Source organism: Neophocaena asiaeorientalis, unplaced genomic scaffold (assembly GCF_003031525.2).
Source record: "Neophocaena asiaeorientalis asiaeorientalis breed wild unplaced genomic scaffold, Neophocaena_asiaeorientalis_V1.1 scaffold521, whole genome shotgun sequence".
Classification (NCBI taxonomy): Eukaryota; Metazoa; Chordata; class Mammalia; order Artiodactyla; family Phocoenidae; genus Neophocaena; species Neophocaena asiaeorientalis.
In genome coordinates this window covers 3,159,802-3,182,939 of record NW_020174712.1, presented here as the reverse complement: position 1 = coordinate 3,182,939, position 23,138 = coordinate 3,159,802, and the positions used below count along the sequence as shown (strand labels likewise).

Sequence of the window (23,138 nt, the reverse complement as noted above, 5' to 3'; positions counted from 1 at the left end):
AGCTGCAAAAATGAGAGTTAGTGGACCATATAAGAGCATAATAAAATAAAAGGCTAACTTGTAAGCTGTAAGTTCATAGAATCTTATGACCCACATATGAAGAGATTTAACACTGTTTGTTTAGGCTAGGCCTTTGCAAATACTCAGTGCTCAAAAAGTGTTTGATAGAAATACTAGCATCACGGTTGCCCACTCAAATCCTTTCTGTAATTAAATGGAAAATCAGAGTCAAATATCACTTTGCGTCTTAATTCAGAGTTGCTTGGAAAAGATACTACTTTTACATACAATGGTACATAAAGCAGTTGTATTCCTAGCCTTATTCATTCTTCATCAGAAATGGATTGAAAATGCTTTTCTGTTGCAAACTAAAACACAGTCATAGTAACAGCAGTTACAAATACAATGGATATTAGTCTACAAAGTCTTATCTCTACTTATCCTTATAATGAGTTAAATTTTTAAAAAATCTTATGAAATTTTGTATAAATTTACTACAAAAACACAGTCATATCTTTTTAGATATCTTTTTAGTCATATCTTTTTAGATATACAAATATAATGGATATTAGTCTACAAAGTCTTATCTCTACTTATCCTTATAATGAGTTAAATTTTTAAAAAATCGTATGAAATTTTGTATAAATTTACTACAAAAACACAGTCATATCTTTTTAGATGTCTATATCTATATTTATATCTATACCTATACGTAATCAATGACTGCTGCCCTGACATAAGGACTTTTCCATATGCACATAAAAAGAGACCTGACTAACAGATCTGACAAACCATGGCCAAGAGTCATTCTTGGTCAGCAAAATTTTGAAATTTATTGTAGAAAAAGAGGAGGTCATATTATCAATTGTACATGATAATGTAGATTTTCATAAATACCTGTAAACTCTAAGTGGAATATAGAGTCCACCTATGTCCTCTCTGTTTCTTATGAAAGTATACCAAAAATTAACGAAGATGGCATGAAGAGCATGATACATCTCAGTCACAGTGTATGCTTAGGGCAATTTTCACATCCAAGGGGGTGAGAAGTCATGGTTTTTGCTACTTTAAAGTAAAAGCGAAGCTACTTTACTTTAGTGGCCATCGTGGAGTCTTAAATAAATGTTAATATTAATAGCTTACGATCATTTCTCTACCCATATGCCTTCACATCCAAGTATATGTTTGGATGTGAAGATTTCCTTACGTGATTTTTGTTTTCACTTTATTTTTATAAAATCACTGTCATAGACTCAATAGTCATATTTTTCATCCTAAAAGTACACTTTAGTACTTTAAGATAATGGTAGTCAGCAGTTTCACCAAAATAATAGTAATGTAAATGATGAGCTGAAGGAAATTACTAAACTTGTCTCAGCTTCTGCCCCCTCATTTATAAAATGGATCCCTCACCCAAGATTACTAGAAGGATAAAATGAAGTAATGCGGGCTTCCCTGGTGGCGCAGTGGTTGAGAGTCCGCCTGCCGATGCAGGGGACACGGGTTCGTACCCTGGTCTGGGAGGATCCCACATGCCGCGGAGCGGCTAGGCCCGTGAGCCATGGCCGCTGAACCTGCGCGCCCGGAGCCTGTGCTCCGCAACGGGAGAGGCCACAACTGTGAGAGGTCCGAGTACCGCAAAAAAACAAAACAAAAAAAAGTAATGCATGTACCATGCTTTCTTAACACAGTGGCTGCCACGGGGCCGCATGGTCTTTCAACAAATATTATTCTTCCCCTTCCCCTCAACACTGAATGATGATGATCTTGTTGTTAGAGGTCTATTCAATATACACCTACATGTTAACAATGAGTGGCTCAAATTTAAGGTCAATGAGTTAAAAGATATAGTGATGGAAATACACTTTATATTTATAAATATATTATAATATAGTATTATGTATTTACATATAACTATGTAATTATACGTAATTACATGTAATTAAATATATTATATTACGGTAGGCATGAGGCTCCATTAATTTGATTCCTCGTGCATCAAGTATATTTCACCAAATTTTCTCCACAGATTCCTCAGAGACATACCCCCAGCATGCACAGTCTCTGGACGGCAGCATGGGCAGCTCGATACCACTGTACAGATCCTCAGAGGAGGAGAAGAGAGTGACAGTCATCAAAGCGCCGCACTACCCGGGGATCGGGCCGGTGGATGAATCCGGAATCCCCACGGCAATTAGAACGGTAGGAAATGCCAGCGCGCCTTGCTCCGGGGCTGTGCACAGGCTCCACAAAGGATGGATTGTCAATGGCTTTGTGCATTCCTATGCTCTTATATAATGAGGATTGCCCTCCGTGCCATCTGAGTTCTCATGAATATTATGCTGTGTGTGGCAGAGAAAGGGAACTGTCGATTGAAGATAATGACCCAATCTGTTTTTCCATTTCAATTAAAAATCACGAAAAAAAATCACGAAAATTGTGATTCTGTTAAACGATAAAAGTAGGCTTTGTCTGGTTTTACCTTTTCCATGGAGTGTTGGGGCAATAGAAAGAGAAAAAGAAGGAAGAAGAAAATGTGAATTCTTTGGCTGCACTGAATTCCCATGTGCATTGCGAATAAACCGGTGATTTGTTTCTTGAGATGGATGTGTTACCACCAGGAGACTGGGAGCTGTGAATTGGGTGTTGGGCAGCGAGATGATTGGAGGGAAGGGAGTTCATGTCGTGGAAAGGAAAAACTGTCTGAGGAAAATACACATCACGTTTTAGTGTCCCTCGTCAGCTGTGCCTGCTGAGAGCTCTCCGGGGCGATAAGTGAAAGTGTTTGGGTTTTTTTTTTTTAAGTCTTTAAACTCTGCCAGAACATTGCTCGGTGTTTCAGGGCAGCCCCTTCTGGCAAAGTTCAGCAGCAGCAGAGGCTGAGCTTGGGCAGGCAGCTGCTTGCTGATCCAGTCCACTTGGAGAGGAGGTCTGTGCTGGCCTGCGTGAAGGAATACTGGGGGCGCCAGGATGAGAGCGGCAGCACCTCTGCAGGTGAAACTGGGGGGTGGTGAGAGAAGGGAGCGCCCACTGCATACACTCGGTCTGCAACACCCACGTATGTGGCTGGGCTGGTGCCGAAAGCTACTGGCCTGGAAGGCAAACCTGGGGGGCCAAAGACAAGGGTGGAGAGAGGAAAAGAACCGGCAAGAGATCAGAAAAAGAGATCAGGGACGATTGGAATCGCTCAGAAAGAACGAAAGACAAAGACTGAGGGTCTCTTGTCTCCTTGGATTTGCATTCATCATATGGGGATCCTGTGTTCAGAGAGGAGAGTTGAAACTTGATTATTCCAAGCATCTGTATTAGAATTGGAAGCCAGAAAGTAAATCTGTAGAGCAGCTGCTGGGGCTTTAGACTCATTAGATTCTGGGGATGTTGAATGTGACTAATTATAAAGTCCTAAAAATCTCTGTTGGAACCAATGATTGTCATATTTAAGTGACAGGAAGAGTTCAGGGATTGTGACTAACATTCTTAATCTTATGGTGGCTGCATGTTTCCGGTGGTGGCACTCTGTTGTTTGTTTCTCTTTTAAGATTTCTGACTCAAAATGGTTTAATTTGAATTTCTTTTCGTAATAACGTAGGGATACAGTGTCAGACAGGTATAGTGTCACTGGTTTTGTTTAATTGACCCTTGACAAATTAGGAGATCCCTGATTCTGTGTAGTTATAGATTGTCTGATTTTTATCTGAGACCTCTAGGTATGTTTTTAAGTCAATATATGATAGACACAAATGGACATGCAAATCTGGAACTGTCTTTATCCGTAAGATATAATTTTCTTAAATAGCAAGACCTTGCTTTTTACGTTTTAAAAGGAAAAAACTGAGATGTTATAGATGGTTAGTGAAAAATCAAGAAATATTAAAAATTTCTATTTTTAATCTACTGCCAAATCAAAAGCATGTTTAGATATGCATAAACAAATGCAGATACTAGACATTCAATGCAAGTTCCCCCTCTATAAAATAGAAAATAAAAATATAAGCAACTCAGAAGTTCCTTATAAGGAACCAGCATTTTTATGTACAGCTGTGCTCTTATGTAGACTGTTCAAAGTTTGCAGAGAAGGTACAGGTCTGAAGAGTCATTCACATTTCTTATCTGTCAGCCCCACAGAGCACATCCCCAAGTATAGCTGTGTTTATAAATGTGGAGTCTCGCCATGTCTGAGCCACGGCAGGCCAAGAATCTCCAAGGCTGTTTTTCTTTCTCATCCGCATAGAAAGTAATGATTATCAGACTTACATTGCTTCACAGGGGCTTTCTGCTCAGTGTACACACCAAAGGCAGTACTGTCCCAGTGTATCATCTCAGGGTCTCATTTTAGACAACCAGCATAGACCAAGGAAACAGAATTTCAAAAAGTAACATGGAAACTCTAAAAAGCCAAGAATTAACCAAATGTACCTTTGAACTATCTGAAGAAAGGGAAGCAGCTCCCAGACTGCCCTCTCTCATGCGACCTGGGACGTCTATGTTAGCCTTTTACTGCCATCCTTAAAAACAACAACAACAAAAACCGCTAGGGTTCAGATCCCACGAGACTGTGTAATTAAGGTGAGTAGTTAACTGAAATGTAAGATTCTTTCCTTCTAGTTCAAATATAACATCGTTTGAGTCTTTTCCAAGCTGGAAAGGGGCAAAAATAGAATAGAATAATGTATACTGGTGTACATTCTTATTGCTTGGTAATATTAAACAGTAATGAAAGGAACCAAGATTTGAATCTAGGTTGATCTGACATTAATCTCAGCTTTCCACTGCAGCCTACTGTTTATATTATGTCAAAAGCGGGGTGGATAAGGAGCTTCTGCTTTTAAGGAACTTACAGTTTAGTACAGCAAATGTTGCCAACATTTTATTATCACGTTAAAGAAATTTTGAAACAATATATTTTGTGACTTGCTCTAGGACACTAGATTGTTTACTATAGCCATATTTTAGTAACTTAGACTAGTAAATACCAAATTTTTATTTCTCTAATTCTAAGCTGATGATCAGAATACAATTCGAGTCCAAAATATTCCCTAGTTAATTTTTAAAATAATGTCTTGAACACTATACTCACTAACAAGTTATTATGGATAATGATAATTATCACCAAAACTGTAGAAAATATGTGTCTTTTCCCTTTTTGGAAATCTCTGCACGATAAATCAATGTAGAGTTCTGATGTTTTGTAAACTACAGGAGTGTAAAATTTCAGGTTTATTCAGCCAAGTTATAGAAAACAACCAAATAGTGATTTACTAGTAGTTACTGCCCATGCAAAATCATTTTGAAGAACAAATACAGAAGTAAACTTCCTGAAATTTGAGTAGACTTGCGTTTACCTAATCTCAACGTTTGCCATAACAACCTACATGGTGGCATTTCTAAAAGGGACTTTAAATGCTTAGAGGACTTCTTTTAGAAACGGACATAGAGTTTTAGTATTCCCATTTACCAGTTTCACATTCCTCTTTGCCAAGCAACTTGGGCATTTTCTGGCATCTCTGTGCTCACCATATAAAGCTAGCAGATGGCACAACAGAGATCCCGCCAGATATGTGCCCTCCAGCAAGTGAAGGAAAAACTCCTGTCTGTCAGGATGCATTGCCATATACAGCGATATAACTCACTTATTCAGCTTCCTCGTTGCCATTGGTTGTGTCCAGGTATGGCTGGGAAACATTTTTACACAAAGTTATGTCTTATTTTTTATTGCTAAAGACTGCAAAGGAATTAAAGCTTAATGAAAAACAAATCCATCTTTTATGAAAATAAGTGTCCCTTAAAGATACATGTTCATCTACTTTGTTTAGCCCAGCAAATAACAGCCACCATTTGAGTATAAAGTCTACCAGTGATCCACTCAATATTTCCATTGTAGAAAGAGCCTAGAATGAGTGAAGAAGTGATTCCCAACAAAGTCAATTAGCCCTTGATGTTACTCTGTATTTGTGGTGATTACCAGAATCATGTATTCTTAGAGATCAAAATAAGTCTAGATATAGCACAAACCCCTCAATTTCCAGATGGAAAACACGATGACCACATTGGAAAGAAAAAGCAGGATATAAAATCTACACCAAAGCTCAGTCTAACAAATACAAGAATATTTTTGTGGCCTTCCTAACAGAATATTTTCTATGAAGAGAACTGCCTCGAAAAATCTGTATATTTAGTCACTATATACAGAATGGTCAAGTTTCTTACCAGAATAACCCTAGAAGAGTTAAAATGAAGACACTCCAAGCAAAATCTTGAATTATGATTATAAAGGCATATGTCCACCTTCACAGGTATACGATTAGGTAGACTTCCATCCAATAACCTGGATTCATTCATTGTTTTATTCTGTAAATATCTGAGGTTTCCTACTGTTATGATTTATTGAGCATTTCTTATATTCTAGGCATTGTTCTAGGTCTTTTTGTATACACTGTCTCTTTCAATTTCCATAACAATTCTACGATGTGGATATAATTATTTCATCTTAGAGAAGAGAAAACTGAGGCCCTAAAAGGTTACCTCACTTGCTCAAATTCTTATTGCTTGGAAGTATTAAACAGTAATGAAAGGAACCAAGATTTGAATCTAGGTTGATCTGACATTAATCTCAGCTTTCCACTGCAGCCTACTGTTTATATTATGTCAAAAGCGGGGTGGATAAGGAGCTTCTGCTTTTAAGGAACTTACAGTTTAGCACAGCAAATGTTGCCAACATTTTATTATCATGTTAAAGAAATCTTGAAACAATATCTATATTTTGTGACTTGCTCTAGGACACTAGATTGTTTACTATAGTCAGTATTTTAGTAACTTAGACTAGTAAATGCCGAATTTTTAGTTCTCTAATTCTAAGCCAATGATCAGAATACAATTCGAGTCCATAATATTCCCTAGTTAATTTTTAAAATAATGTCTTGACCAGTATACTAACAAGTTATTATGGATAATGATAATTATCACCAAAAGGAGCGAAGCAAACAATTATAACACTATAACTTTTATTCAGTTAATTTTATATAAATAAGCTTGCACAAATATCAACTACCTAGGGCTGGGCACAGCTGTGACCTGGAAGAAATAAAACCATAGCGTATAACATTCCAACTCAGCCTCCACTCAAACAAAGGGTAATGTATTTACAAATGGCATGTATCCCTGGATAAATTACTGATATGTCATCATGACATAGTAAAGAGTCAGAACAGAAATCTTCTATTTAAAAAGATATAATATACAAAGAGGAACAATGTTTATTTGGAACCAGTTTTGTAACTGTTGGACATTTTCTTTTACAGACAGTTGACAGGCCAAAGGACTGGTACAAGACCATGTTTAAGCAAATCCACATGGTGCACAAGCCGGGTATGTAGTTCTGTTTTCTGATCAGGTCCTTGTGGGCTGAAGGATGTATACTCTTTTGTGTAGTTTTGGTTCACACAAACTGCCAAGACCCCAGCAAACTTCATGGCCCTTCCTTCTTTTCAACACTCCTCCTTATTCTTAGATCACCCCTCAACTCCCAGACACCTGCACTGCTGCTTCACCCCTGAGCTGCCAGGAAGCCTCTTAGAAGGTGACCCTTCATCCTTCCCTATCCACAGTATAAACTGGCCTAGCGTATTATCTGCTTAAACAGACACATTATTCCTCTGTCCACGTGCATCTGCCCCATATCGAGACAGTGACTGTAGCTGGGTCTCACTGAGTTGACGAGGGATCTTTAAAGCACTTACTAAAGGAAATTCATGATCCAGGACAGGCAGAAAGGAGGAAGAGGGACTGATATCTGTATGCTGTGAAGTGGGCAGCAGAGCAAACCTGTAAACAGCCCAGAGAAGTCAATTTGCAAAGTCCCAGCAAAAAAAAACAAAACAAAAAACAACAGAAAAAAAAAAAAACCCATAATATTTGAAAATTTAAAAATGGTTTAATGAACTAGGCAAAATGTGTTGGTTTTCTAACAAATCTGTTGTTTCTCTGAAGTTCTGCTATCTTGTTAGGATGCGGTGACCAATCTGTATTACCATAATATTTATGTTTCATTTTCTAGATGATGACACAGACATGTATAATACTCCTTATACATATAATGCAGGTAGGATGGGTTTCCTTGCTTGCCATGACTACACTGTGTCCTCCCATGCTTGGAAGAACTTCCCAGTCATTTTTTTTTTTACCACTCTGAGTGCACGATTTCAGTCTCTACAATTAGGAAGATGCTTTTTTTCTTTTCTCAGCATGTATAACGAAAGATTTGATCTTTTCTCATGGAAATGAGAACTAATACTATTTTATCTCCTTCATCCCCACTGTTAGTTTATTCTGGGCTTCAGGAATGTTTAACCAAAGTGTGAAGGACAGCAGGAAAGAACATACTGTAACAGGGGGTACAAAATAAGATAAAGATCTCCTTTTATCAGTAGAGAGAATGATTACAATTGCGTAAGATCTTTCAGATACACTTCACCAAAAACAAGTCAAGCAAGGTATTTTGTGACCCTGTCCATGCTTTTGCTCCAAATGCAATCATTTATTGAAGGATTTTTAAACATCCCAGTTTGCTGGACCACTTTTCTGACTCAGAGTTGCCAGCGGTCATAACGGAACGACTTCAATTCCGGGCATTTCCACTTGAACTTGAGTGAGTTGGTATCTTGTGAAATGGTTGCAGGCTGGAGTGAGGGACCCCTGAAAAATGTTTCCATCATCGCTTTCTCCTAAATGTCACATCAGGGGACCCCACACAGGGCCGCCTGTCACTTCCCAGCCCCAGGCTCAGGACGACTGCACAGTGCCTGTTATTGCCTTCTGTAGAGCAGTCTCCGAGGCCCACGGCCCATTCAGCAGCTGCAGCCTCCCATCAAGGTCCCCTTGCCAGCCACACCCCCAAAAGGGATGAGATTGTCCCCTCCACGACGCCTGAAGGCCAGCACTCAGGCCTTTTCACTGTTGAGGATTCTGCTACTAGTGTCCGACGACAAGTAGAAGGAAAAAAACAAGCAGAACGGGCTCAGCAAGCTGCAAGAATCTGGTTTTCAGTCCTCGCTCTTCCAGACGGCAGCAGGTGGCCTGCTAAGATTCCCTCAACTTTTATTCCCGGTCTCAGGTTCTCCTAACTCCTCTCCTGTGTTTCGCTTGTTAAAATGCAAAATTCAACTGAGAAAATTTTAAAGATCTTCTTGGCTTTATTAAACGATTCATGAATCAGGCAGCATCCAATCTAGCAGACAGAAAGGAGCTCCGAGGAGCTGAACAAAACGAAAGGCTTTCAATAGGCAGAAGGGAGCAGGAACAGGAAAGTTAGACTAAGAAAAACAGCGGGTGGGTTACTGCAAGGTCACCTTCCGCGAGGGGAGGGCAGGGGGCTGTCAGGCAGAGTATCTAGCTCCTCCTGGCCAGGCCATTCCTGATGGACGGCTTTAAGATTCCATTTCTGGCAGAGTCAGAACTGTAACTAAGTTAAGTCTCGGTTTGGTGCTGTGGGGCTTAGCACGAGCAACTCCATTTTGGGTCTGCTGTTTCGTTCTGAACAAGCGCTCAAGTTGAAGTCTGACTGTAGCACTGAGGCAAAACAGAAGTGCAGACACTGTCTCATTTGTCATAGCCAATTTGCATGGACCTTCAGGAGGAGCAGATGAATGAAAATAGACTTAGCTCAAAAGATTGAGGTGGCAGGAAATTCAGAATTTTTATAATTATTTTTCATATTGAAGTTTGCATCCATTAGAATTAGTCAATTGAACGGTAGTTACGTATAAACTTGCAGAGCTCTTTAGAGTTTTACCATTTAATCGGCAGACAAAGCAACTCTGATTAGTCTCTTCCCCTCCTACTAACCTTACATCGCACTGTTCTATGCCTTGCACTTTCTGCTGCTTTTTTTCCTCTGCCATCTCCGCTGCCCTCTTCCCCGGCCCACCCAGACCAATCCTTCAGGGCTCACTCTAGTGTCATCAGTTCTGTGATATATTCTCTGACCAATCACCATCTTCTAAAATCTTTAATGCCTAAAATATGTTTTCCTCATGCGGCCTTTATCATACGCTACCAATTATTTTCAATCATAATTCTAATCACGTCTCTTTTCCCCAGATGTGCTATAAGCTTATTGAGAGTTGATGTTTCCTTATGCCTTGCACCGCATGTATTTAACTTGCTCAATATTTTGTTTGATTGCAATTAACACGTCAATTATCATATGCAAATCACAGCTTTTAAAGTAATAGAAGATATTTGGAAACAGTTCTATTAAGTATTTTTAATCTTCTTCTAAAATCTTAACTACGATATTAGTTTACACTATCCACGAGAAAATTTGCTAAGTATCTGTAAGTTTGTTTCTAGTACCAGTTGGAATTATTACTAATTCCATAATAATTGATGAGGATTCACTGTAACCAATGCTCGTGCATGCAATCCATTAATGAGTTAATAATGATTAATAAATTAATAATATTAATAAATCAAGAGCATACCATCCAATGCATGCATTGTGAATATGTTTACTGATAATAATCTTGGTAAAATCATGGGATATTTTTGTGGGGTATAAATAATGTAATGCACTTTCAAAATGTTATTTGTTTCTGTTCTGTTCTTGTTTTGCTGTGTTGTGTTTCGTGATAGGCCTGTACAACTCACCCTACAGTGCTCAGTCACATCCTGCTGCCAAGACCCAGACCTACAGACCCCTCTCCAAAAGCCACTCCGACAACGGCACTGATGCCTTTAAGGATGCTTCCTCTCCTGTCCCTCCCCCACACATTCCTCCTCCAGTCCCACCACTTCGACCAAGAGATCGGTCTTCAACAGAAAAGTAAGGCATTTTCCCCTGAAGTGTCCTGTATTTAGCTTAGGATAAAAATAAGCCCACAGGGCATTCAGCAGAAGAATCACTGCTTACCTTTCTGAGATAGTATATGTATAGTCTTATAAAGGTGCCATGTTTACCTCTTCTATCAAGAGTGTAGCGAACACTTTCACAACATTGGTTCATAATACCATGGTCACCTGAGTTAGACTTGAAGTAACTGAGCGTCATCTCCACTCTTTGATCAATAAATGCATATGGGGCTTCCCTGGTGGCGCAGTGGTTGAGAGTCCGCCTGCCGATGCAGGGGACACATGTTCAAGCCCCGGTCCGGGAAGATCCTACGTGCCGCGGAGTGGCTGGGCCCGTGAGCCATGGCCGCTGAGCCTGCACGTCCGGAGCCTGTGCTCCGTGGCGGGAGAGGCCATAACAGTGAGAGGCCCGTGTACCGCAAAAATAAATAAATAAATAAAATAAAATAAAATAAATGCATATGAGACAAATAAATAGAAATAACTGACGCTCCCTTTGGCATAGCAGGTCAGAGACTATGCAGTTAATTTTCAGTTTCCTCAGATTTGAAATGTTAGGACTATTAATGATTTAAAATTTCCCCTCTGATCACAAAAGTATCTTTTTAAAAACAGAAAAGGTTATTCATAAATCATAAGTAAGGCATTAGTTAATGTGTCTACCTGTGACTCACTTCCACACACTAATTTTAATTTCCCCACTGAAATATTTTTATAGAAACTATTCAAACAAAAATAAAAATTTATAAACACACTTCTATTGGGCCGTTTTTATTAGGATAATGACTAATAGTACCACTTATAGGTAACCTTCATTGAGACCTCACTGTGAGCCACGAACCTAAGCACTTTTCCTGTATGATATTACTTAATTCTGAGAACAACCCAATGAGATATGTTCTATTTTAAACCCATTTTAGAGAGAGAGAGAAAAAATAAGCTGTGGTTTTAGAAATTAAAGTAAGTTGCTCAGCTCATGCAGCTACTATGTCCAAGCCAGGATTCACACTCAGCTCTAACTAAAGCCATAGCTCATGCTATACCAGCAATAATAAATAAGAATATAAGAATTATTCAGTATTAATATGGTTATTAAGCATCCACCTGTCATACCCATCCCAGAAATATTATATTCAACGCCCTGTTATACCATTAAAAGTAACTGCTCATATAAGGTGTAAGATACCACAAAGATAGACACACATTATGTGTGAAGAGTTCTCATGTTAACGCCCATCTCCTCATGATGATTATGTGTCTATAGGTGTTATGTCTTAAATTTGAGAAATAATTGTCTAGACACAAAATACTATCTCTGCCATAAAAAAGAACCAAAATGAACTCAGATTTAAATGTATTTTGTCCTATATGTCTAGTAAAAATAAATCTTTCATTGAGAAACACGATAATCCCTTAAAATTTTCTAGAATGTTTTCATATACATTGCCTTATGTGATGCTCAAAGTACATCTGCTGAATATCGCTCATCAATTTACTAGAAAGCCAGGACCTGCCTGCTCCTAATTCTCCTGTCTTGTAGAAACTTCTATTTCCAACATGCATGGAGTCAGAATTTCATCCCACTCTATGGGTCAGAACTGCCCCCACCATGGGACTTTCCTGGTGGTCCAGTGGCTAAGACTCTGAGCTCCCAATGCAGGGGGCCCGGGTTCAATCCCTGGTCGGGGAACTAGATCCGACATGCGCAGCTAAGAAGTTCACATGCCACAACTAAAGATCCCACATGCTGCAACAAAGATCCCTCACAGGTAACAAAGATCCCGCATGCCACCACTAAGACCCGACGCAGCCAAATAAAATATATTTTTTTTAAAAAAGGAAAAAAACAAAAGAATTGCCTCCATCTACAGTCAGAAAATCCTTCTTCCTCAAATGTGATCCTCTCAAAGGAAGCCTTCTTCAGCCTCAGCTACCTAGAAAAGCTTTACTTTTGAAGTCCCTCTTTGCCTGCCTCTTGAAGGATATTAGTTCAGGAAAAAGAGCTGATTCCAGGGTCTCCTATGCGATGGAATAGATGCCAGCCTCTGGGTTTTCAAGGGTAAAGCCATGGAGGATCTCCACTGCCATACAACTTGCTCTTATGGATGGCAACCGAAGTGATACTTTTGCACTTTTCATAGACAAACTATGATGCCACTTGCAAGATAAACAAGATCAAACATGACGTGTACATTACTCCTTGTCACTTCGGATCAAGGACGCCAGGTCACAGAGTGATAGGATAAACTCACATAACTTAATGGAGCATAACCGCTACTTCCTCTAAACACAAAAATACACAGCTGCCATTTGTGATCCCCAGAGTTCACCAGCAGCTAACTGGCTGCATTTCTATCAATACAAACCCCTCGTGTGAGTTATTGAGCCAGCAGGAGAATAGTCCTTGTATGAAAAGAAGTAGAGGAAAATATAATAGGAAATCAAAGAAACGGCTTTCTTTAAATCATTTATGAAAAACAGAACACAAATGTGCTATTTTTTTGCATATTAACATTTTATCCTGAGACGCTTTAAAAAAAAGTCTATACTAAAATCAGCTTTGAAAACAGATAATCAGTGGTTTTATACAACAGTTTTAAGCACAGAGAATTACTTTCATATGTAATTTGTTGTTGATTTCTAGGCATGACTGGGACCCTCCAGACAGAAAAGTGGACACAAGGAAATTTCGTTCTGAGCCAAGGAGTATTTTTGAATATGAACCTGGGAAGTCATCCATTCTGCAGCATGAAAGACCAGTAAGCACTTGTCATTAAACAGAATGCCAGTTCTCTAGGTTTCCTGGGTTCCCAAATAAACCTGAATTTCATACCGTTTAGCAATTTTTGAATCACAAAGGTAATTTATTTATTTGGCATTATTTAGAAATCATGTTTATTCTGTATCATGATTTGTGTATCTTATCTCAGAATTAAAAATACAGTCTCTAATATATTGTCCCTACTCATCAAATATAGGACTCATTCTCATGTAACTATAAATATGCCTAATCATGATCCTGAGTTTAATTTTTTAAAAAAGGAAAAGAACAACTCTCAAATGCAACACTGAATTGCCAGTCTACATTGCTAATGAGAACAATCATTCATTCTCTCTGATACAAATGGACCAGGCAGTTCCATCCCTTGGTTTCCATTTTGGTTTCTTAATATTTCTTTGGCTTAAAGGGAAATTTTCCAAATGTCCTTTGTTATAACAAGTTGTTTTAATTGATTCTTATTAAATCTCCCTCAGGTTACCAAGCCTCAAGTTTCCTGACTGATTGTCAATCTAATGGATCAAGACTATATTTAACTTTGCAGTGTTTCTCCCAATTATATATTTTAATTACATGCAAAGGAAAAGACATAGAAAGTTGAAAATAACCACTTGCCTCCTCAAAGTACAATTGAACAAACAGGCTGTTCCTTGGCCCTCTTTTGCTTTGATTCCCCCAGTCCTTGCTTTCCCTCCTAGATCAATGCCTTCAGGATCTCTTTGAAATTCTATAATTCCTCTGCATCCCCTCTATCAAAACCTGGCTGCAATTCGCTCTTGTCTTTGTCTTAAAAGAATTTTAGGTGTCAGTGAACAGGAAAAAGAGAGTTTTCTTTGTCAGTGCCTTTAAGAGTATCCAAGAAACCACATTATTGTATATAACATAAGGCCAGCCCTGAAATTTGATTAGAAACCGTTGCTCACCACACCCAATATAAGTGTCCTTCATTTAGTTTTTGAAACACTGTATTTATGATTATGTTCTTGAGAAACATGTTCAAAAACCTTATAATCACATAATTCATACAGGATATTTTTCTAAGCCTTCTTTGCCTTTCTTCAGATAACTCATATCTTTTAGAGTAACAGGACTTTACCAGAAAAACTGATAGAAAAAAAAGGAACACCACCGAACTGCAGGTTCCATTGCAAACATATAACCCATTCACTAAGTTATATGACTGAATATCATGATCTTTGAAATTTCTAAGATGAGAAGTGGGTGAACCATGATATCACCATTGCATAAAGTTTAAAATAACAAAATAATCATGCAAAATAATGAGTCAGATTTAAATGTAAATAACGAAACATTAATGATCATTCTAACAATGTCTGAGACTCTTAGGATGCTGGGGGATGTCACTGTCCTGGAATGCTTTTGTATCTGTGATGTCAGGAAACAGGATTGATTCTGGAAGCAGTCCCGTCAGGATATTTCTAGTATTTACTCATGCAGCAAAACCTGTGAAGCCCCACCTATGTGCCAGGCATCGTCCTACGTGTGAGGGACACGGCAGTGAGCAAAACATAGTCTTTACCTCAAGGAACTTGGAGTCTATCATTTAATCAATATGCAGAGTAGCGCCACATTTGTGAGAAGTAGACCATCTCCTGTATGGTTAAAACGGAGACACACCAAATGAATTCGCCCCATCAAGAGCTTACTCACAGGCCCGTCATTGCGACTGAAATTTCCACTTTACTCATGTCTTTGGGTTAAAGCTTTGAAGGCTCCCGGTTTAAAAATAGCAATAATAATAACAGCAGCAATAGCAGTAGTTGTAGCTCCTTATTGAGCACTTACTTATGTGTCAGGCCTTATAATTAGTAATTTATGCCTTATATCATATAATGATCCCAACAACCCTATGAAGTAGATGTATGGAATTCCCGTTTTACAGATAGAGAGGCTGAGCACATATTAAGTAACCTTGCTCAGGTTCCCGTGGCTGGTGAGTGCTGGACCTGGAAGTTGAGCCCAGGCAGACTCATGCCTGGTGCACTTAATCACCACCATACTGCTGCACATCCAGGATTAGCTAAATTGAAAACACATTTAGCTGGTAGTCGTTATCACCTTAATTAGAGTATTTGATTATTTAATTATTTTGCAGTATAAGTTAGTTTATTTGTTCATTTATAATAAATTAGTGTACTGGATTTATTTTACCAGCAACCTGGGCCCTGAATAGTTAGGACAGAAGACCAGTATACTTAACTAGCTCTAAGAAGAATGGAAAGATCTGGAATGTGGGTATGGCTGAAGATTTGGGTACGGATGGGTCTCTGCTGCCACAGGAAAGGAGCAGTGGAGGGAACCCAGAAACTTGGAAGGAAATGAAAATGGATATCTTATGAAGAAATGGAAAGAACCAAAATGTTTATCCCTCCTAAACAATTTTGCTGAGGGCCAGCCTTACGCAAAATGATTTGAGCTAATCATCTTTATCATTTTGGCCAGGTTTTTATTATAGGACTCTGACTATTATCTTTTTCTTTTCATCAACCCTGAATCCATTCCAGCTGCCTCTCTAAATCAGAAAAACAAAAACAAAGGGCTCAGGGCATGGTGCTGTTGCAGAGAGTGGCTGTATCTTGGTAGAGTTCACGTAAGATTTGAGAGTGTCTCGGACACACACAAGAGAGAGGATAGAGAGCAGGTTTGCTAAATGAGAGTGATGGAACAGCACACGGACAACATGTAAGGACTGCAAGATTTAGGCACCTTCATGTCTTTTTCCTCCAAGACAGTTTGTGAGAATTCCTTTGCTCTTTTCATCTTTAACGTCTGTAAATTATACACCGCCGCTGGGTTGACTGGTGCACTGGCTCTGTTGCTCTTTTGAATTCCGAGATGATGCCACCGTCTGCCCAGTTTTCCCAAGTGTCATCTTGGATTCCCCTCTCCCCAGCCATCTCGAAGTCCTGCCTCCCAGGAGACATGCCACGGCCACTCCTCTCTTCTGGTCCACAACTGTCCATTGCCTATATTAGAATGACAGCCACTAACTCTTTTCTCTAATTCTCCAATCTAGTCTCCACACCACAGCCAGGGCAATCTTAGAAAACCTCCTGCTCAAAACTTTCTCCCAGCTCTCAAGTGTCCTTAGAGCAAAATCCAAGTTCCTTAATGTAATATACAAAAAACCTTGTGGTTTGGCCCCCATTTTGACCTCTCTGGCCTCAAGTATCTTCCTGCCCTTCCTGCTTCAGTCACCATGTTCCAGCTCTACAGAGAGCTCTCAATCTTCCCCCCATGGACCTTTGCACAGGCTGTCTCTCTGCCAGGAATACTCTCTCCACCACCTCTTTCTTCCTGTGGAAAATCCCATCTCCCCCTTGGCCTGTCTCACTTCCCCCAGGGCACCATCCTGACTACTGGACACTACTGGGGCCAAGCTTCCCCTGCTGTGAGCCCCCCTACAGCACACTGCATTACCCCTCACCACCCTGAATTGTAATGGCCTGTTTACTTGTCTGTGTCCCTCACTAGACTTTAAGCTCCTTGAAGGCAGGGACCCCGACTGGTGCACCAGTCAAATCCCCAGCACCTAGCGCAATGCCTGGCACATGGTAGGTGTTCAGTGAATATACACTGAATTAATAGTAAGGGAATGAGTATAGGTTTTACCCTTGCAGTTAGTGGGTAAAGTTGGTGGGGCCTAATCCTTGTTCTGTTGCTTATCTATGAAGTCTGTACATTTCTAGTGACAAAAGGCACCATGGGTCTCCATCAAATCACACACGGGGGATTCCACACACTGCTATTAGTAACTGTGGTTCCCGAATTCCATGATTCCCTAGCATACAAAGGGGGTAGAGGAAGAGAAGTCCTCCTCCAACCCTGGCCACAAGAATTCTCCTCTTCCTTAGAAATCAATGGACTATGCATTTATATTCTTTAACAGGAAAGTAAAAAATGAAAAAATTTTTTTTTTTTTTTTTTTTTGCGGTATGCGAGCCTCTCACTGTCGTGGCCTCTCCCATTGCGGAGCACAGGCTCCAGACGCGCAGGCTCAGCGGCCATGGCTCACGGGCCCAGCCGCTCCGCGGCATGTGGGATCTTCCCAGACCAGGGCACGAACCCGTGTCCCCTGCATCACCAGGGAAGCCCCTGAATACAATTTTCGAAGTGCCTAGATGCTCATTTGACTATAAATTTAGAAATGATGACTAAATGGGCCAAATGTTTGATCTAGAAAAATACTTTGCCATCACCAGGAATTTATCTTAAACTGATTTGAACCGCAATTTATTCCATTAATAAAAATTCTACAACCCATCTGGGTTGGATATGTTTATAGGTGAACCACATTAAAATAAAATAATATAAATTCAATTAAGCACTTATTTAGGACACCTTTATGCTTGAAAATAGAAAATAATGGGGAGATGTTATCTTCTTCTACAATAATTAAACCTGCACATAATGGTAAAAGTGAAAGAAAAAGCACTGAAAACACAGGGCAGAGTTGAAATGCAATTTAAGCCCTCAGTAAACTTAAGCTTCTTTAGCAGTGAAGACTGTCACTTAAAGCTTAAGCTATAAAAATTCTGAGACTTTCATCTGTTGGTTTGAACCATAAAAAATTAACCCAACTAACAATGTATAGAGCATTTACTGTGGTATCTCAATAGATATAAAACATAGCAGCCAATGTCATTAAAGCTTAAAAATCTAATGAGCATAAGTTATAAAGGACCAAATGATGTTGGCAATTTTTCTGTTCAGAACAGCACATAGAAATCCCATGCCCACAATAAGAATTCTGAGAACAGTAGAATTTTTATAACCTGAAAAGCAACAAAATGCTTTTAAACTGTAGAAAACGAAACTTCAAAAACAGGTTACCTTTAAATAAGAATTGTGTGTGATTTATAATTTTAGGTTTTCTTACTTCCCCTTGAGCTCATGACCCCCATGTTCATTGTTAAGCCCAGGTGTGCTGAGTTTTTCAAAATGAAAAGAGATCAAAAGAGGGCAGAGAGAGGGACAGCAGTATCTCTGCTCTTTTGTTGTCTTTTATGAGCATGATCATGCTTCCTAAATGAGTTTCTGAATGTTAACATTCATGTTGAACGACTAAAACACTTTCAAGTCACTCAGGGAAAGTGCTGATTTAGTGAGATCATTAGTATGTATGTCTGTCTGTTGGCTGACCATCTGAATGTGTATCACTGACTTTTGTGAGGCCTCTGGGTACCTTAGAGTGACTCAAGATTGCTACATAATACATTTAATTGTTTCCTGACTAAAGGGATTCCAAAGGTCAACTACAGCATATAGAAAATTCTAGTTCTGCCACTTAACCATTTCTTTACCATCGAGGCTCTGCTCAAGCATGTGCCTTTCATCAAGTTCCAAAGTTATGGAGAATTACCAATTATCCTTGCGGGGGTTTTCTCTTCTAACTTCTATTGGCATGAATTCTAGACAGTTGCCCACTGAGACGATAAATTGAAGTTTTAATCTACAAAATCGTAATTCATGGGAAGTTGCCATTCCAAGGTAGGGTGCAGGATGGTAGATATTCTGCTCCCTTTTCCATAGTCTATCATAGAAATAGATTTCTATAAATCAGGATTTAGTATATTTGTTTGTTGTATCTATTTTTTAAGGTGGACATCGAAGTGAAGTTGTAACCAAATATACTTACTTGTTTGGCCCTCTACATTTGCTGCCCTCTACTGTTCAAAATGTTTTTTAAACAAATGTCTCCTCTAAGAGAAGTTTCTATCTCCCCTTAGCAAAATAAAGTACTGTACATGAAAACAGAGATTATAAAATCAAGAATTAATAATATTATTAAGGATATAACATTAGAAACAGTGAGATTTGAAAAAGCCAAAGATTAGTTTTCCTGTGGAAGCAGTCCTGGGTCTCTATAGACAGAACAAAATTACTGGAAAATTCTCTCTAGTGTCAACTACCTTAAATATCAGCTCCAGCCAAACTATTCCACAAAATACCTACATACTGCAGCTATAATCTAAATGATGATTGGAGAAAAACAGTATTTCAGTACTATCAGAATCTCAATTACTACTTTTGCACTATTGAACCAGAGATAAATTGAAACAAATTTTTTAATTAAACAGAAAATGGTAAATTAATTACCAGAATATTTTCTATCAATTTCACTGTTACTTCTGAAATGTAAAATCAAATATAATGTTGACTAAGTAAGAGAATATATCTCAAAATTTCTGCAACATTTCTCATAGTAATTATACGATGTTCCCCATAACATTATAAAATATAATAATATTTTAAAAGAAAGAACAGAACAATCTCAATACTGTGCTTGTCCAGACACAGGCTTTGTGACACCACCACAACTATTATCATAGTCGGTTTTTAATCCCCTAGTGCTTCACGGTAAACATGTCACAGGGTTGTTACATGGCCTTTATCATTATGGTCACCACATATTCTGGATACCATAGGCCCTTTCGCTCTTGTGTTATCATGTCTCAAACTTTTCTATCACTGCCTGTAACTACTATTATAATCTCATAAAATATTGAAATAAAAAGCACATCTCTAAAAAGACTTTGGATATAATTGATTATTAAATACAGACTGTGTGTTATTAACAAAATTATTGGGAATGCAACAGGCCAACAAAACACTCGGACAAGCTAATGTCAAATAATGGCTTTTGTTTGAATATGGCATATCTCAAAGCACCCAAGATCACAAGGTTGTAGAGCATTTCTTCTGGAGCTGAGATGTAGTTACTCCATGGAGGTCCTTGAGTTCTTTAGGAACTGGAAGGGAATGATACGGATCTGCTCTGAGGCCATGAGTACATCATATAACTCCTGGAATATGTCCTCTCCTGGCCCAGGTGAATGGCTTTTAGAGAACTGGAGTTTTTTAATTTTTCCCCTGACTTAAAATATTACTGTCCAGTTGTTCCACGCTTAATTAGTGTCATGTAATAAATTCTCAAAGAAGTCATAACCCATATGTAGTACTTTAAGCATCCCTTTTTAATGTAAAATCAATGGCCTGAATGAATCTGGTCAGGCATGTATTATTTAAAAGATTAAGGGTATCACTGGGTAAAATAAATGCTCTGTCTTTTTTTCTATTATTAAAGCATATATATAATATGTATATATTTTCTCAACCTGCTTATATTAACAGTCCTAGGCTTTGTATCTTAAATATGACATTCAGAAACCAGTGGAGGGGTGTAAGTTAATTACCAAAAAAAAAAAAATTTTTTTCTCTAAAGTGTTAACCAAACCAGGGTGGGATTTTCTGCCTCTCTCTTCCCCAACCTTGACCGACCACAGTAATATGAAAAGCTTAACTCCACCCAGGTCCATTTCTCTAGCTCAAGGTGGACCGGTAGAAGGTGATACTCAGGGTATCTCATAAAACGTGGCCTTTCTTCACTTTGTGAAGATTTCTTGTCTTCACACCTTTTCAGTGATCTGGACCATTCCTAAATTATCTGAGACCCCGGGGACATTTCACCTTTCCTGAACGTTTCCTCCTGTCTTACCTAAGGCAGGACACAAAGTGCCGCTAGCTGGTGACCTCTTGGTTCCATCGAGAACCTCCATCTAATGAAGCAGTTTTTCCTTCACCCCTTTTTCTTACAGCCCCCTCTCCCAACCACTCCGACACCTGTTCCAAGGGACCCTGGCCGGAAGCCTATTTCTCTGTCACCATATGGAGAAGTAACTGGTAGCCCCTCCCCTCCGCCCAGGACCAGCATTCCCACACCAAGCGCGTGCACCCCGGCTCTCTCTCCCATCTGGGTGAGCTCCTTCCTTCTTTAACTTATCTCATGCCGTCGGGAAGTTCAGACGCAGCCCTTGCTCCCCAGAGGCTAAGAAGATAATCAGAGGCTGGCTACTCACCATCACCCCCACCTTGCTGCCCTTTTGTTTCTCACCGAGACCCCGGGTTCTTCATGCCAAACAACCCGCTAACAGTCTCCCAGCACTTCTCACTCCTCCCCCACCTTGTATCTCTTCCCACGTGACCCCTTGCCTTCCCCAGGCTCTCCAAGTGCCTGCACCTGAGCGAACTGTCTGCTGACTCCAGGCTTACACGCTGGGACCAATGAGGGCAGGGGCAATGGAGTGACTCGCCCAGAAGAGCTACTTGGTGACTGAGTTGAGCCTGTTTTAATATCCTGCTGTGCTATCAATGCTCAATCTCACTGTCACAGAGAGTTTGTCATAGTTTATGCATCAAGCTAAGGAGAAAACTAGAAATGATGGCGGAGAAAATAACTAGGGGCCTAAGTGATGCCATCAAAGCTCACCTTCATATCCTAATTTTGCCCATTTTACTTTACTTCCTTTGTTCTCTCTGGCTGAGATTTGTTGGGTGAGAGTTGATGCATGTTTGTGTGCGAATGTGTGTGTTTTTCATGCCTCACAGCGTTGCCCTCACTTAGCTCAGTGTGACTTTTCCTTCCCTTTTCCTTCACATCTGCTCCAGACTGATCGCATAAATCCAGATGACATAGATTTAGAAAATGAGCCCTGGTATAAATTCTTTTCAGAACTGGAGTTTGGACGCCCGGTAAGTGAGGCTAGACTGTTAATATAAAACGATTAGGAGAATGTTGTTTGATTTATAAAACATATCGTTATCAGAAGAGATAGGTGTCATTTAGAGAACGAGAGCTGAATACTATGTACACCAAAAACACTCTGAGAAAAGTATATTCTACACACACAAATTTGGTACAGTTTATCCCGCATTCACTTCTCTACCAAACATTTAAACATGTCAGACACTTCCTATATAGTTTTTCTTTCCCACCAAATCATGCATTAGATTATTTTATATCTGATTGATTACAGATTCAAAATGTTGATAGTATCGGTCCTAGAATAGTCAGACAATTATTACAGATTTATAGAAGATTTGTATTTGTTTACAGTCCATTTGGATCTAGCTCAATCAGAAAAGCACTGTGAAATTTACAATAATAAAACTTACTATTATGATAGCTCCTATTTGCTGAGGAATCACCAAGCACCTGAAGAGGGCTGGGTTCCATACTAATGATCTGAGTCCTCACAGTGTCCCTCCAGTAAGAAGCTGGAGGTCAGAGGGGTTAAGTAATTTGCCCAAGAGAGTTAAGTGGCAGTGTCAGAAGTTAAACTCAGACCTATCAGAAAAACAAAAACTTCTGGCAAATCCCCACTATAATATACTGCCAGGATATCCCCACTATAAAATGTCTCATTTGCCCTTAGGGATATAAGGAAAAGGAAAAACGAGGAAACCCTGTGGACCCTGATTTCTCCTCCTGCTACTGAAAACCACCACAACTCCTCTAGTCCCCAGACCTCCACCAAAGGTGGACCTTACGAGAACTGCTTAATCTGTTTGGGATAAAGCATCAACCCAAGCTTCAAACAGCAATTTCCTTTATTAACTCGAGTTTTACTGGGGAACTGCAGCTGCCGACAGCAGTGCATTTGATGTCTGTCAGTTACATAGTTTTTATACTCTCACTGGTGTTTCTGAATTT

General features: G+C 39.3%; 1 protein-coding gene across 4 annotated transcripts in view; it reads left to right on the top strand.

The window, feature by feature from the left end:
- Positions 1-23,138, top strand: part of SORBS2 (sorbin and SH3 domain containing 2) — a 205,853-nt gene that overhangs the window by 137,059 nt on the left and 45,656 nt on the right. For 2 of the 4 annotated variants that reach the window (XM_024760016.1, XM_024760019.1), the window contains exons 8-12: positions 2,030-2,202; positions 7,299-7,365; positions 8,054-8,098; positions 10,630-10,819; positions 13,490-13,604. In XM_024760016.1, coding sequence (XP_024615784.1) covers positions 2,030-2,202; positions 7,299-7,365; positions 8,054-8,098; positions 10,630-10,819; positions 13,490-13,604 — 590 coding nt within the window. Of the gene's footprint in view, positions 1-2,029; positions 2,203-2,970; positions 2,995-7,298; positions 7,366-8,053; positions 8,099-10,629; positions 10,820-13,489; positions 13,605-23,138 lie in introns of those variants that run through there. The other 2 variants (XM_024760020.1, XM_024760018.1) reach the window with 2 other exon arrangements.